Source organism: Staurois parvus, unplaced genomic scaffold, assembly GCF_062004578.1.
Source record: "Staurois parvus isolate SC_StPar_1 unplaced genomic scaffold, SC_StPar_1.0 ptg000438l, whole genome shotgun sequence".
Taxonomy (NCBI): domain Eukaryota; kingdom Metazoa; phylum Chordata; class Amphibia; order Anura; family Ranidae; genus Staurois; species Staurois parvus.
In genome coordinates, this window is record NW_028318234.1 from 5,197,273 (window position 1) to 5,212,043 (window position 14,771).

The following is a 14,771-nucleotide window of genomic DNA, read 5'->3' on the forward strand; positions in this document are numbered from 1 at the left end:
CAGATTGAAAAGAAGAAGTGTGAATGATGGATGCAGGGAAACAAAAACCGGCTCATCCCCACTGTCAGAATAGAGCTCTGTGTTGTTGTTTACAATCACAGAGCTCTGTCCTGTCATCCGCATTGCTGACCGGTGGGTCCCAACCATCAGTCATGGGTGGGACCTGCTTATCGGCTTGTGCTGTAACTAATCATAGCACAGCCAAGGAGGCAGGTGCGCGCTCCCTGCCCGGAAGAGCTGGATCATGTATCAGATACGTAATCCAAGAGAGGCCGCTTTGCCACTGTATATACTCGTAATGAGGTCAGCAAGTGGTTAAACACTTGCCCTCTAGAGGATTTATCCCCCTTCCTTACCAGGCCATTTTGTGCGTTACGGCGTGCGTTACTTTATCTGTCAATTGCATGGTCATGCAATGCTGCACCCAAATGAAATTTGTCTTTTTTCCCCCACAATTACAGCTTTCTTTCGATGGTATTTGATCGCCTGTACTTTTTTTTTATTTTTGCGCCAAAAATAAAAGACCAACAATCATGAGAAAAAAAATATATATTTTTGACTTTTTGCTATTAAACCTGTCCATTAAAAAAATCAAATGTCATAAATGTAGGCTAAAATGTATTCTGCGACATGTCTTTTCTAAAAAAAAAAAAAATCCCAATATGTGTAAATTAATTGGTTTACGTGCAAGTTATAGCGTTTACAAATGGCGGTATATATACTGGATTTGATTTTTTTTTTTTTTTACTAGTAATGGCGGCGATCAGTGATTTATTGCAGGACTGTGGCGGGCATTTGACACGGGGGGGGTTTAACTGACTTGGTGTCACTGACATGCCCAGTGACACTAATACAGTGATCAGTGCTAATAAAAAGCACTGACACTGTACTAATGGCACTGGGCAGGGAGGGGTTAATGTCTGGGGCGATCAAAGGGTTAACTGTGTGTTTTACTATGAGGCTGTGTCTGTGCTTTCCATTGTAAGAAGACTGCTTTGTATGGCTCTGCTACGCAGAGCCATACAAAGCAGTATGCTAGAGCTGACAGGGGAGAGAACTATATTGTTTACATACAGTTCTCTCCCCCCATCGGTATTACTTGCCGATCACCGGGTGCCATTGAATAATCACCGCCCGGGACAGTGTTTTTGCGCACCCCTGCCGCCCTGTAACAGTATTCCTCTCTGGCCATTTCCTCTCTGGCCAGTCTTTGCTCTGCTTTCCAAAGGAATAGAAGGGTACCAACAAATTCGTCCATGGCTATAATCATTAAAATACGTGGCAGTATTCTATTGTATTAAAATGTTTACATTTTAACTTATACCCCAAATACAAAATGGTGTCTTCAGCTGAGAATGAATTGCTACTATATTAAAAACACTTTTAATAGATATAATTGACAGAAATCAGTTATTTTAACTTTTCACCTGTCCCATTTGCTTCGTCTAGAAGTAAAAACTCAGTTGTGTCCTGCTGAAGCTGGGATAGATGCAGAAATATATAGTTGTAATCCCTGCAGGCAGAACTTGGATCAGGTTTCAGTTTCATACAACTCTTGTGAACTTTCCAAACCTAAACACTTATCTATATCATGATCTTTTTGCTCATGTGAGTAGTTGGTAGCCTTTAACCTGCTTGGAAAGAATGTTAAGAGACACCAAACTCTTTGTATTTATTTGTTTTTACCTTGCTCTTGGAATCCAGTTGTTTTTATAAATCATTTGTCATTGTTAATAGAAATGTTCATTTGTAATGCTGATATCCTCTGTCACAAGTCTATGTTGTATTCCTTCTTAGGTATCATTAGCCTATGCAAGCCTGGGAATTCTGGCATCCAGTCTCTGATTGGAGTTTTTTGTATACCAAACATGGAAATACGGGTAGGTTATTGATATTTCCTGAAGGACATCGTCACTTTCACTCTCTGTTGTTCAACATTCTGTGTCTTAAAGTTGATCTTTCCCTTGAAAGTAAAACTTGTCACATACAGTTCTCACTCAGTCTGTCTTTCTGGCCCTGTTGTGTACATTTATGGGGTTGGGCCTAGCTAGTGTTTGCATGGGGTCTTAAGAACAGACAAGGCAGAAATACTAGGCTGTGATATAATTTCTGTGTATTTGGGCAAAATTAAAAAAAAAAAACTAAAATAAATATATTTATAATAGCACATCTTTGTTTTCCCTCAAAATGTATGGAAGTACAGAAGCATACCTGTTCATCTTGCCAGGAATCTTTTGAGCTTTTTTTTTTTTGAGCTTCCTGTGCTGCATTAAAATAAAAAAAAAATGAAAGGTTTTGATTCAGACTTTGTGTATTTCAGGTTCATTACTCTACAATTCCAGTATATTTGGCATTCCAGTTTCTGACGTAGATAGTTTGTATCTTGTCTAATGTTATTGGTTACTGGAACGTTATTGACATGTTGTGCCCTAATGCACTAGTAGTGGTTTCTTGCGGAGCTTTTGCTCATGCTTTTTGTATAATGGTATGATAGTACTTTTTTGTAAATTCCCAATGTCTAAATAAAGAATTACAAAAAATAAAAATAAAAAAACAGTGCTATCAGCCCTGGTTAGTTCACAGTATATAGGTGACGGAACACCTCCCCCAATGTAATGGAGAATGTTCTGTAGTCCAAATTAGGAGCAAACAGCTCCAACATGATAATGTTGGTCCTCCATAGAATACCCCTGCATATAATAAACTGTCCAAACATTACAGTGATTCAGATGGCTCCTAAACTTTCAGAAATCATCACTGGAACAGATTCCTTGTTTGGAGTATGTGGGTCTAGCCCTGAACACTGATCAGGCCACTTCACTCTCTTTATGCTTTTGCATCAGAGTCCCAGGCCTGATAGTCTTACTCCAGACCTCTGCAATGTAAAATTAGTTTAGCATTAGTTTCCAGGTAAAAGGCTCCTCTTGCCCAAGCAGTGTATGATCTGGTGGCCCCATGGGATCTATACCTTTCCCGCCCTGAACTTTTTCCTCTCCTGCTTTGCATGTTCAAGATGAAGGTCAATCCAGTTATCCTCCTTGCTTCGGAATTGCACATGTAGTGGTGGTATGTTGACCTGGTTATACTCCTGGCAGATTCCATGTGGGCACTCCACCACAGAATATTCCCCATGGGGCGAATCCTTTCCTTGCTGCAGCTGGGTCTGGACCAGGGTTTGGCTGTCGGAACTGTTGAGGGTCAAGTTTCTGCCCTATTTATTCTATGTCAGAGAACATTGGCCTCTCACTCTATAAGACGTTAGTACGTTGGGTCGGGAGATCTCTCTGTCCCATTCCTCTGTGACTGTGTGGGATCTGAATCTGCTTCTCCATGCATCTCTCGCTCTTTGCCATTTGAACCCATTAGAGATAATTCTGTGTTTACCCTCACCCACATGCTAGTGTTTCTTGTAGCCATCACCTCTACAACACGAGTGTCTGAAGTGGCAGCCCTGACCTGCAAGGAACCCTCTCTGGTTTTGTAGAGGGACAGGATGAGGCCCACAACTTCTTTATAGCCTAAGATAGTCATTGCCTTAAGGGCTGGTTCACGTCATAGAAACGCAGTCTGGATGCATTTCTGCATGCACATTTTTGACGTGTTCAGGGGTGCGTTCCAGTGTGGTTCACTCCTCTTTTTTTTTTTTCCCATCTTAAATGGGGACATGTTCGTTTCGGTGCAATTTTGTTGTATTTCGGTGCATTCCAGTGCATTTTTGATGCGTATAGTTAAGTGCAGAAATAATGCAGAATGTTTTACTTTGTTCTACGCAATGGAACTGACCAAACTGGTGTGAACTAGGCCATTGGAACCCATGTAACCTACTGTCCATGCATTTTTGATGCAAAAAAAAACCTCACTGGGCTACAACTGGTGTGAACCGGCCTTTAATCCCAACCAGAACATTGCTCTTCCATCTCTTTCTGGCTTCATCAAAAGGAAATTTCCCTCTACTGTCTAGATGAGGTTAGGCTTAATTATTAATTATAGCATCCTGGATGGTGGTGCATCAGCTCCTAATTCCATCAACTCTAGGTGGCCCTGGCAAACTTTTCTGTCAAGGCGCACTCTGTAAGATTTATAAGCGCTGCTTGAGTTTTTATATCTGTTTATCAGCTGTGCACAGTTTTTGTTTGCTGGTGTCTAATCCTTCTTGTAGACAGCAGTGTAACATAAAGGTTTAAGGCCTGGTTCATACCAATGCAGTTTGTGGTTTGTCCTTCTCTTCAGTGCTTATTGCGATTCGTTTTGCATTTTTTTGCACTTGTGTTTTTTAAGCTTTTTTTTTATGCATTTTGTTTTTTTTTTGGGGCCAGCTTGTTGCTGGGCAGATTGGAAAACGCAAAAATTGTCAAAAATGCATTACATGCATTTCTGCAGCGTCTCCATTGAAGACTGCATTTAAAAAACTCCCAGACCCTTTCCAACAATGCATGGATGTGAAATTGTCTCATTGGAAACCATGTTAAATGGACTGTAGTGCGTTTATGAAAAAAGCACTAAAAAATGCATTGATGTGAACAAGACCTTAAAGCTGAAGTTCAGTGAATGGTGCTTACCATAAATTATTAGTATCCTGTGTTTAGTTGAAATCCATAGTCACAATCTGACTCTGCCTGCTCTTTCCATTCCCAATGCTCCACCCATAGAAGCCGTAATATGGGTCCATACCATGTAATGCGCTCTATGAATGGAGGAAGGGAAGACAAATGAAAGACCTGCCTCCTCCACTCATAGTACAGCTTTTTTGGCTAGAACATGGGGCAGAAAGGGGTGCAGAGATATGCAGCCCATACCCCCCCCCCCTCGTATTGGCAGTTTGGGGGGGGGGGGAGTATCCAGGGGCAGAGAAGTGATGATTTCAGCTGAACACAGCAGCCACCAGTCCAAGGGACGCTATTTGTTAATTTTATGTACCTTCCCTGGTGCTTTTTTAATTTATTTATATTTAAATTCACTAAACTTTAGCATTTAAACTTCTGTGTTCAGTAAACTCAAGATAAAAGATTTTAAAAGTACAAAAATCCTTTTGGAAGCCAAACCCATTGATTAAATTGGAATTTTAATGCGGACTGTAGTACGTAATTTAATTTAAGATGCTGTCTTAAGCCTTTATGGAAAAAAAAATATTTTTTAAATGTGCTTAGTTTTTTTAATTGGTAAAATAGGTTACATTACATTTGGGTCACAAAAGCTTAAAGCTTGCAGCATTTTCAAATGTTACTGTGATTTTTATTTTTCTATAAGCTATTCAAAATGCATTTTGTTTTAATTTCCCTATAGGTACTATTATACACATCAGATGACGTTACCGTAGGCATATTATTTTATTGATTTTTGAGATATATGTATGCTAAAGTAGATTCACAAAGGTTACTTGAGGGAGGGTTAAAATTTCACATTTTGTGCAATAAAACATATTCAATTTCTATTGGGATAATATGACGAGCCAAAAAAAAAAATTACTTTTGCTTTTAGTTATATGTTGTTTCTGATTTCCTTGTTTCTTCTATCACATAGCGGGGACTTCTTGAGGTACTGTATGAAATATTTCGCCTCCCTCTTCCTGTGGTGACAAAGGACTTTATTGAGGCACTGCTTAGTGTAGGTAAGTAGCAGTCTCTTATTCCTTTGGAATGCCCTTTGCATTAAAGGTAAAGACAAGAAAAGCTCTTTTTTTTTTTTTGTTTGGGATTCTTCTTACAGTAAAAAAGGGAAAGATTGCTGCTGTCACATATTGTATTTGCAGCACTATGTGCATCTGAAATTTGAACATTTAAATGTAAAATAAATAATTTCTATGTGATACGGGCTGTACTTATTTGGATGAAATTCAGTTCACTTAGTGAGAGGATAAAACAGTACTGTGGTTCTGTTATCTTATACAATCAAGGTGTGGCAGATGAGAGCCTTTAGCATTATGCAGGCCATAGACGGGTCGTTTATCGGCCAAATTTTCGTCTGCAGGCAAAATCGGCCAATATTCATGCTAGTGGGGCCAGCCCGTCGGCCGTTTTTCTTGGATCTTCAAATTTATTTTTATTGGTCATGCTAGAGCCATTTTTCATGGACATTGGTGGCAGCATCAGCAACGGGGCCGACCGATTTTTTGTTTGTTGGCCGAAAATTCGGCTCGTCTATGGCCTTCATTACTTTAAAGAGTGACACCCAGTTAAAAAGAGATTTTCATTGTTAGGCCCTAAAGATGGAAAATGTGATGATAAAACATTTAAAAGGTTAACTTCAGTGAAAACTACATGTCAAAATGATCTGTAGCTCTAGAAATATAGAGAGACTAAATTATATTCAAATCCATCTTTCCCTTTGCAAAGTAACAAAGCAAACTTTACCCCATACCTAGAATCGCCACACCAGCCCTTGAGGACATCACGTTACGAGACAAGTGAGGAGAAGGGACCAGGCCTGAGTTTTATAAGAAATCTTGAGATTTCCACCTTACCTAAAGCCGTCCATATATGGTTTGAAATTCGTCCGGTTCAGCAGGGGCCGGTCGAATTTTGATCTATGTGCGGGCACCATGCTTGTACACAAGTTGATCTGTTGATTTGACTTCTTTAAAACCTTCTACTATAGCCAGCAACAATGATCATCATTTTCTGACAGCGGGGAAGGCTCCCTGCCGTGAAAACACAATAGCACAGCAGGATGGATTCAAATGTGTGAATGGGGGAATCAGTTCTTTTCTTTTTTCATTCAACCTGCTGATTGTGTTTTAAAAAATGTATAACATATGAGCCCAATCTCAATCCAGTGATGTGCACGAGAGCCGAGGCTCTTTCACTTGTCATTTTCTCCTGCTGCTGTCTATCAGAGCCAGTGATGAAGGAGCGGAGGGCAGGGCCAAGCCCCACTCTGTGTGTCTTATGGACACAGAGCAGGGCTCGGGAGCGGGCACGCACAAGTGTCCCCAAAGCAAGCAGCTTGATGTGGGTGGAGGAGACAGGAGTACTGGCAGGAGACCTGAGAAGAGGAGGATCGAGGCTGCTCTGTGCAAACAGTTGCACATAGCAAATAAATATGACATGTTTGTTATTTTAATAAAAGAAAAAACAAACCTTTTAGAATCATTTTGTCAGTATCAGCTAGTGAGGGTGAAGCTCCCTAGTGAGAACACAGACATCAATAAAAGCTTTACACATTGTAAGTATTAACTACTGTCCAAAATACAAAAATAAAGTGGCTGTACACATGAACGCTGCGCTTCACCGATGATATATCTTGCAGCTTGTCCCAATGCAAGTATGCATGTGGTATACCTGATTGGCCTGTATGGAAACTGTAAGTCACTGTAGTAGCTTAGGATGTGACATTCACGAGAATGCTTTGCAGTTTTCTCAATGAATGCAAAACGAACTATGCAAAAGGATAGCCGCTTGGTATGGCACCTGGAAGATCACAGCCATCTCTGTAGTAGCTCAAGCTACTACAGTCATTTAGGGCTTCCACAGAGGCCGATTACATATCTCATAAGCATACTTACATTGGGCCAAGCTGGCTTAATGTAGATATGCAAAATATACTATTCCTGGATTTCATCTTTAAGCAAAGAAATATACCTTATGAATCCTAAAATACCGTTCCTCTCTTCTAATACGTATTCTGTCTTCTAATGTAAGATCCAAGTCGTTTACAGGAGTCTTGGAGGCTTTCAGATGGGTTTGTAGCAGCAGAGGCTAAAACAATTCTTCCACATCGAGCACGCTCCAGGTAAGTGCCATTGATAAGATACTGGTAGGGTTAAAGAGTGTGATTTCATCTATAAGGGAGACTAAGAGGGGGAGATTAGAATAGAGTATACAACAATCAGCCATAATATTATAACCACTGACTAGTAAAATTAATAACTTTGATTATCTCATTAAAATGGCATGTGAAAGTGGGTGGGATATATTAGGCAGCAGGTGAATATGTCCCTGAAGTTGATGTGTTGAAAGCGCAAAAAGTTTGCAAGCTAAGGATTTGAGCAACTTTGTCATGGGCAAGATTGTAATGGCTAGATGACTGGGCATAGCAACGCCATAACTGCAGCTCTTGTGGGATGTTCCGGCCAAGATGGTGGAGGCGGTGATTTGCTATTGACAGCTTGGTATAAGATACCACGACATACTTTCAGAGGTCTAATGGAGCTGTGCCTCGAAGGGTCAGGGCTGTTTTGGCAGAAAAAGGTGGACTTACTCAAAATTAGGTGGGTGGTCGTAATGTTATGGCTCATCAGTGTATATTGATGTATTATGATCGGTGATTTACTGGAAAGCTCTACTGAGAGAAATGGTTTCAATTGGAACAATTGCTAAGCACCCCTTTTGAAATGCTAGGTGACTGTCATTCTGAAGGCTTTGGTACTTTCATAACCACTTGTCTACTGGGCCAATTTTAACACTTTTCATATACATACGAAAATGAGCATTTTTTGCTAAAAAAAATTTTTAAAACCCCTAAAACCATATATTCTCTCAAAGATACCCTTTTTTTTTTTTTAAATCAGCGAGTACGAGTACCGATACTTTGCGGTGCGATTTGCATCAATACAAAATGTATGGATGCAAATTACACCCCAAAGAATAGCATGTGATTTGAACAGGAATGTGATTCCTGTCCAAATCACATGGGGTTTCCCCACTGCTCATGTGCGAACCCAGGCTGTCCTAGTTCACACAGGAGCGGTGCAGGGAGGTTTCCTGCAGCGGAGAATGGGAGAGTTGGCGTGTGGGGATGTATACTATGGTGGCAGATGCTCCATATTCTCAGTTGTAGAAGAGGCAAGAAAGTGTCGGGGATTTCAAATTCCCGCCACTTTCTCCTCTCCTTGCAGCGATGACCATACGGGCTAGACGGCATCTGATTGGTTAGCACCGTTCATGTGATGGTGCTGACCAGTCAAAAGCCCTCTAGCCCGAACTGTCGTCCCTGCAAGTAGAGGAGAGAGAGAGAGCGCAAATCGTACCACAAAGTATCCATTTCCGGTGTCAGGACCATTTTCACGAGTACTCGTGAAAATACTCTGTTATCAGCATTGGTGCATCCCTACCAAACATGCCAATGTTTAAAATTGCGAAACTTTGGTATAAAAAATGTCCATATGCAATGCTGTAGCCTCCCTGGCAGTATTCCCTAATGTAGTTCGGGGTAAAGTTTCAGTACCAAAAGTGGTAACCCCGAGCTACACTCGGGCTTACCATGCGGAGCTGCTCCGCGATCCCTACCTTGTTCTGCGCTCCCGCGATGTCCCTCCTGCAGTGTCCCCGGCAATGTAATCCGGCGGATGCCGGCATCTGGGTTCCGTCCCCTGTGAGCGTCGGGACATACGGGGGACGGAACAGCAGGAAATTTGAAAATGACAAAAAGTGACATTCATAAAAATCACTAAAATCATAGTATAACATTACTGTATCAAACCATTTCACATACATGTTGTCCCAAGTGCTTTGTCCTCTGTCCTGCCTGCATTTTTACTGTTCGTTCTGCCTGGAAACTGAGAAACGTCCATGGCGTCCAAAAAGCGTCCCTTTAGGTCTTAAGCGGTTTTAGACCAGCTAGAGAACAGCGATAGTAAATCAGAACCACTTGCAGAATTGAGTGATAATGATTCGTGGGGTAATTCGTCATCAGACACTGAAAATGATTTTGTGACTTTGCTCAGTGATGTGCAAACTTGGCGCTATATTTCACATTTCAGTGTTTTTGGTTTGATTATATTATTGAATTAAATTTATTATTATTATATAATTATTTTTTATGATTAATATGTTATAATTTATGATTTCGTGTTTCTTACTTTATCATACCCGGGATGTTTACTAGACTCTTGTTCGGACAAATTTCAGTGAGTTATTCATAAGAATTACAGGCCTACAATAAAAAAAACCAACAAATTTCCATTAAAATGAATGTACCACTTCGAGCACAGAAATACTGACATAATCAGACCCCTAGGGAGGTTAATCTGCTGAGATGCTGTATTTCGTTGTTTTGTCTGAAAGCACATGACATAGAATGTAGAATATTCATACAGAAAATGTCTTTATTTTACAGACCTGATCTCATTGACAATTATCTAGCGCTTGTACTTTCTGCATTCATTACAAATGGCTTGTTGGAGGTAAGTGGCCGAAGGTCATGTGCAGCATTGCTTGTCTGTATCTCCCTGCTCTGTTTAACCTCTATATTTGATTTAGGGGCTGGTGGAGGTAATAACGAGCAGCGATGACGATGTGTCTGTCAGAGCAACAATCATCCTTGGGGAGCTCTTGCACATGGTATGTTTTATTATTTTTTTTTTTTTTCAGTGATATCCTGGAAAATATACTCGCCAGCCACTTTGTTAGGCACACCTTGCTAATACTGGGTTGGACCCCCTTTTGCCTTCAGAAATGCCTTAATGAGTTCCTGTTGTCATCTCAAACCAGTCTGCCCATTCTCCTCTGACATCAACAAGACATTTTTGCCCACACAACTGCCACTCACTGGATATATTCTCTCTTTCTGGATATTTTCTCTCTGTAAATCCTAGAGATGGTTGTGTGTGAAAATCTGAGTAGATCAGCACTTTTTGAAATGCTCAGATCAGCCCGTCTGGCACCAACAACCATGCCACGTTCAGTCACTTAAATCCTCTTTCTTCCCCATTCTGATGCTCTGTTTGAACTTCAGCAAGTTGTCTTCATCATGTCTAGATGCCTAAGTGCATTGAGTTGCTGCCATGTGATTGGCTGATTAGCAATTTGTGTTACAGGTGTACCTAATAAAGTGGCGGGTGAGCGTATACTGGATTTCTATGCATAAGACTGCATTTTGTTTTTAATCCTCTGTTTTTGTCTTGTACTTCAGGCAAACACAATCCTTCCACATTCACACAGTCATCACTTACATTGTTTACCAACCCTGATGAACATGGCAGCATCGTTTGACATCCCCAAAGAAAAACGACTGTACGTATTCTATATAAGTTACTAAGGGCTCATGTCAAACAGCCATCGAACTCATGTCTGCAATATCCTATAGACTTTAATTGTGCAATATACAGTTAGGTCCATATACAGTGAAGGAAAAAAGTATTTGATCCCCTGCTGATTTTGAATGTTTGCCCACTCACAAAGAAATGATCAGTCTAAAAATCGAATGGTAGGTGTACTGTAACACTGAGAGACAGAATAGCAACAAAAAAATTCAAAAGAAATGCATGTCTAACAAATGATGCACTGATTTGCATGTTCATGAGGGAAATAAGGATTTTATCCCCTTCACAAAACATGACTTAGTAGTTGGTGGCAAATCCCTTGTTGGCAATCACAGAGGTCAGATGTTTCCTGTAGTTGGCCACCAGGTTTGCACACATCTCAGGAGGGATTTTGGCCCACTCCTCTTGGCAGATCCTCTCCAAGTCATTAAGGTTTGATGGCTGACGTTTGGCAATTCGAACTTTCAGCTCCTTCCACAGATTTTTAATCGGATTAAGGTCTGGAGACTGGCTAGGCCACTCCAGGACCTTAATGTGCTTCTTCTTGAGCCACTCCTTTGTTGCCTTGGCCATGTGTTTTGGGTCATTGTCATGCTGGAACACCCATCCATGACCCATTTTCAGTGTCCTGGCTGAGGGAAGAAGGTTCTCACCCAAGATTTGACGGTACATTGCCCCGTCCATCGTCCCTTTGATGCGGTGCAGTTTTCCTGTCCCCTTGCAGAAAAACACCCCCAAATCAGAATGTCTCCACCACCATGTTTGACAGATGGGATGGTGTTCTTGGGGTCATAGGCAGCATTCCTCCTCCTCCAAACACGGCGAGTTGAGTTGATACCAAAGAGCTCGATTTTGGTCTCATCTGACCACAACACTTTCAACCAGTCCTCCTCTGCATCATTCAGATGTTCAGTGGCAAACTTCAGACGGGTCTGGTGCTTTCTTGAGCAGAGGGACCTTGCGGGCACTGCAGGATTTCAATCCTTGTCAGCGTAGTGTGCTACCAATTGTTTTCTTGGTGACTGTGGTCCCAGCTGCCTGGAGATCATTGACAAGATCCTCATGTGTAGTTCTGGGATGATTCCTCACTGTTCTCATGATCATTGACACTCCACAAGGTGAGATCTTGCATAATGCACCAGACCTAGGGAGACTGACAGTTGTTTTGTGTTTCTTCCATTTGCGAATGATTGCACCAACTGTTGTCACCTGCTCACCAAGCTGCTTAGTGAAAATTTTGTAGCCCAGTCCAGCCTTGTGTAGGTCTACAATCTTGTCCCTGACATCCTTGGACAGCTCTTTGGTCTTTGCCATGGTGGAGCGTTTGGAATCAGATTGTTTGATTGCTCCTGTGGACAGGTGTCTTTTATACAGGTAACAAAATGAGATTAGCAGTACTCCCTTTAAGAGACTGCTTCTAATCTCAGCTTGTTACCTGTATGAAATACACCTGGTAGCCAGAAATCCTGCTGAATGATAGGGCATCAAATACTTATTTCCCTCATGAACATGCAAATCAGTGCATAATTTGTTAGACATGCATTTCTTTTGAATTTTTTGTTGCTCTTCTGTCTCTCAGTGTTACAATACACCGAACATTCGATTTTTAGTCTGATCATTTCTTTGTGATTGGGTAAACATTCAAAATGGCAGCAGGGGATCAAATACTTATTTCCTTCACTGTATATTTGTACACAGGCACAATATTCATACTTTTGGCTCTGTATGCCACCTGAATAAATTAAAATGAAAAAAATCCAAATAAATTTGAAGTACAGACTTTCAGCTTTAATTCAAGGGGCTGAACATAAATATCAAGCACAAATTTCAGGAACTGCAACCTATTTATACACAGTCCCTCCATTTTCAGGGGCTCAAATGTAATTGGACAAATGAATATAATCATAAATAAAATGTTAATTTTTAATATTTTGTTGAGAATCTTTTACTGGCAATGACTGCCTGAAGCCTGGAACCCATGGACCCAAAGACTGGGTTTCCTCCTTTCTGATGCTTTGCCAGGATCTAACTGCAGCTGTCTTCAGTTGTTCTTTGTTTGTGGGTCTTTCTGCCTTTAATTTTGCCTTCAGCAAGTGAGTTGCACGCTCAATTGGTCTGAGATCAGGTGATTGACTCGGTCATTGCAGAATATTCCACTTCTGTTCCTTCAAAAGCTCCTGGGTTGCTTTTGTAGTGTGTTTTGGATCATTGTCCATCTGTACTATGAAGCGCTATCCAATCAACTTTGCTGAATCTGGGCTGATTGTATATCTCTAAATGCTGCAGAATTCATCTAGCTGCTTCTGTCTTCTGTCACATCATCAAACACCAATGACCCAGTGCCACTGGAAGCCATGCATGCCCATGCCATCACACTGCCTCCTTCATGTTTTACAGATGACGTTGTGTGCTTTGGATCATGAGCTGTTCCAAGCCTTCTCCACACTTTCTCCTTCCCGTCATTCTGGTACAGATTAATCTTAGTTTCATCCATCCAACGAATGGCTTTCCAGAACTGGTCTGGCTTTTTTAGATTTTTTTTTTTTTTTGCAAAGTCTAATCTGGCTTTTATACTCTTCAAGCTTATGAATGGTTTGCACCTTGTGGTGAACCCTCTGTATTTGCTCTTGTGAAGTCTTCTCTTGATTGTAGACTTTGACAATGATACGCCCACCTCCTGGAGTGTGTCCTTCACTTGTCTGGATGTTGTAAATGGGTTTTTCTTTACCATAGAGAGGATCCTGCAATCATCCTCCACTGTTGTCTTCCGTGGACGTCCATGCCTCTTTATGTTGCTGAGCTCACCAGTGTGTTCTTCTTTCCTCAGAATGTACCAAACTATTGATTTGGCCACTCCTAATGTTGTTGCTATTTCTCTGATGGATTTGTTTTGTTTTTGAAACCTTACAATGGCCTATTTCTTTTGCATGGACAGCATTTTTGCGCTTTGAATGCATGATGTAGGTTCACAGCAATAGATTCCAAAAGCAAATACCACACTTAGAATCAACTCCAGACCTTTTATCTGCTAAATTAATGAAGAAATAATGGAGTAGCCCACACCTGGCCATGAAACAGCTTTTTTATTTAATTGTCCAATTACTATTGGTCCCTTGCTCCAATTTGGATGTACATACCGTCAAATTAAACCTGAGAGCGTGCACTTTCAGCCCATATTCATTATATAACTATAGCTTGAATATGTTTTGGTACATACCTGAAAAAAAATTAAATTGTGCCTGTGTCCAAATATATATGGATTTAACTGTATATAACAATTCAGAGGCTGTGATTACCCTGCATTGTGTTGCATGCGCTTCTTTGGATTTAGCATGTCTTTTTGAGGTGCATTTGAATTGCAATCAAACAAGTCAAGCTCAGCCTTCTGTTGTCAAATGGCCGTATTTTCAGTTTAAAAGCAGCTGTATGCATTCCAATTGAAAACACATTGATGTCCAGAACATACAAACCTTTTTTATAGTTCCCTAATGTAAAAAAAATCTGCAAGTGCCACATATTAGCAAAAATTTTTTGAATACCGAACTTGGCAGTAATTTTTTTTGTTAGCAGTTATCCCTTAACCCAATATTTGAGTACTTTCCTCCCCTAACTCTGATCATACAGAAGTAAAAGCAATACCTGGTACCTGGCCTTTTGTATAACAAAGCTGGGTCTTCCAACCAGAACTGTTGATTTAGGTAATTTTAGTTCCATAGGTTATGTTGAATTTAAAGCTGACCTTCAGGAATTCAGCTCATTTGTAAAAAGTGAAGGCATACTATGAGTTGGGTCC

At 40.7% G+C, this 14,771-nt stretch overlaps 1 protein-coding gene across 2 annotated transcripts in view; it reads left to right on the forward strand.

Annotated features, from left to right (window-relative positions):
• Nucleotides 1-14,771, forward strand: part of RICTOR (RPTOR independent companion of MTOR complex 2) — a 246,095-nt gene that overhangs the window by 167,289 nt on the left and 64,035 nt on the right. For both annotated transcript variants that reach the window (XM_089687825.1, XM_089687826.1), the window contains exons 11-16: nucleotides 1,798-1,880; nucleotides 5,521-5,608; nucleotides 7,638-7,728; nucleotides 10,054-10,120; nucleotides 10,197-10,277; nucleotides 10,849-10,949. In XM_089687825.1, the coding sequence (XP_089543951.1) occupies nucleotides 1,798-1,880; nucleotides 5,521-5,608; nucleotides 7,638-7,728; nucleotides 10,054-10,120; nucleotides 10,197-10,277; nucleotides 10,849-10,949 (511 nt within the window). The remainder of the gene's footprint in view (nucleotides 1-1,797; nucleotides 1,881-5,520; nucleotides 5,609-7,637; nucleotides 7,729-10,053; nucleotides 10,121-10,196; nucleotides 10,278-10,848; nucleotides 10,950-14,771) is intronic.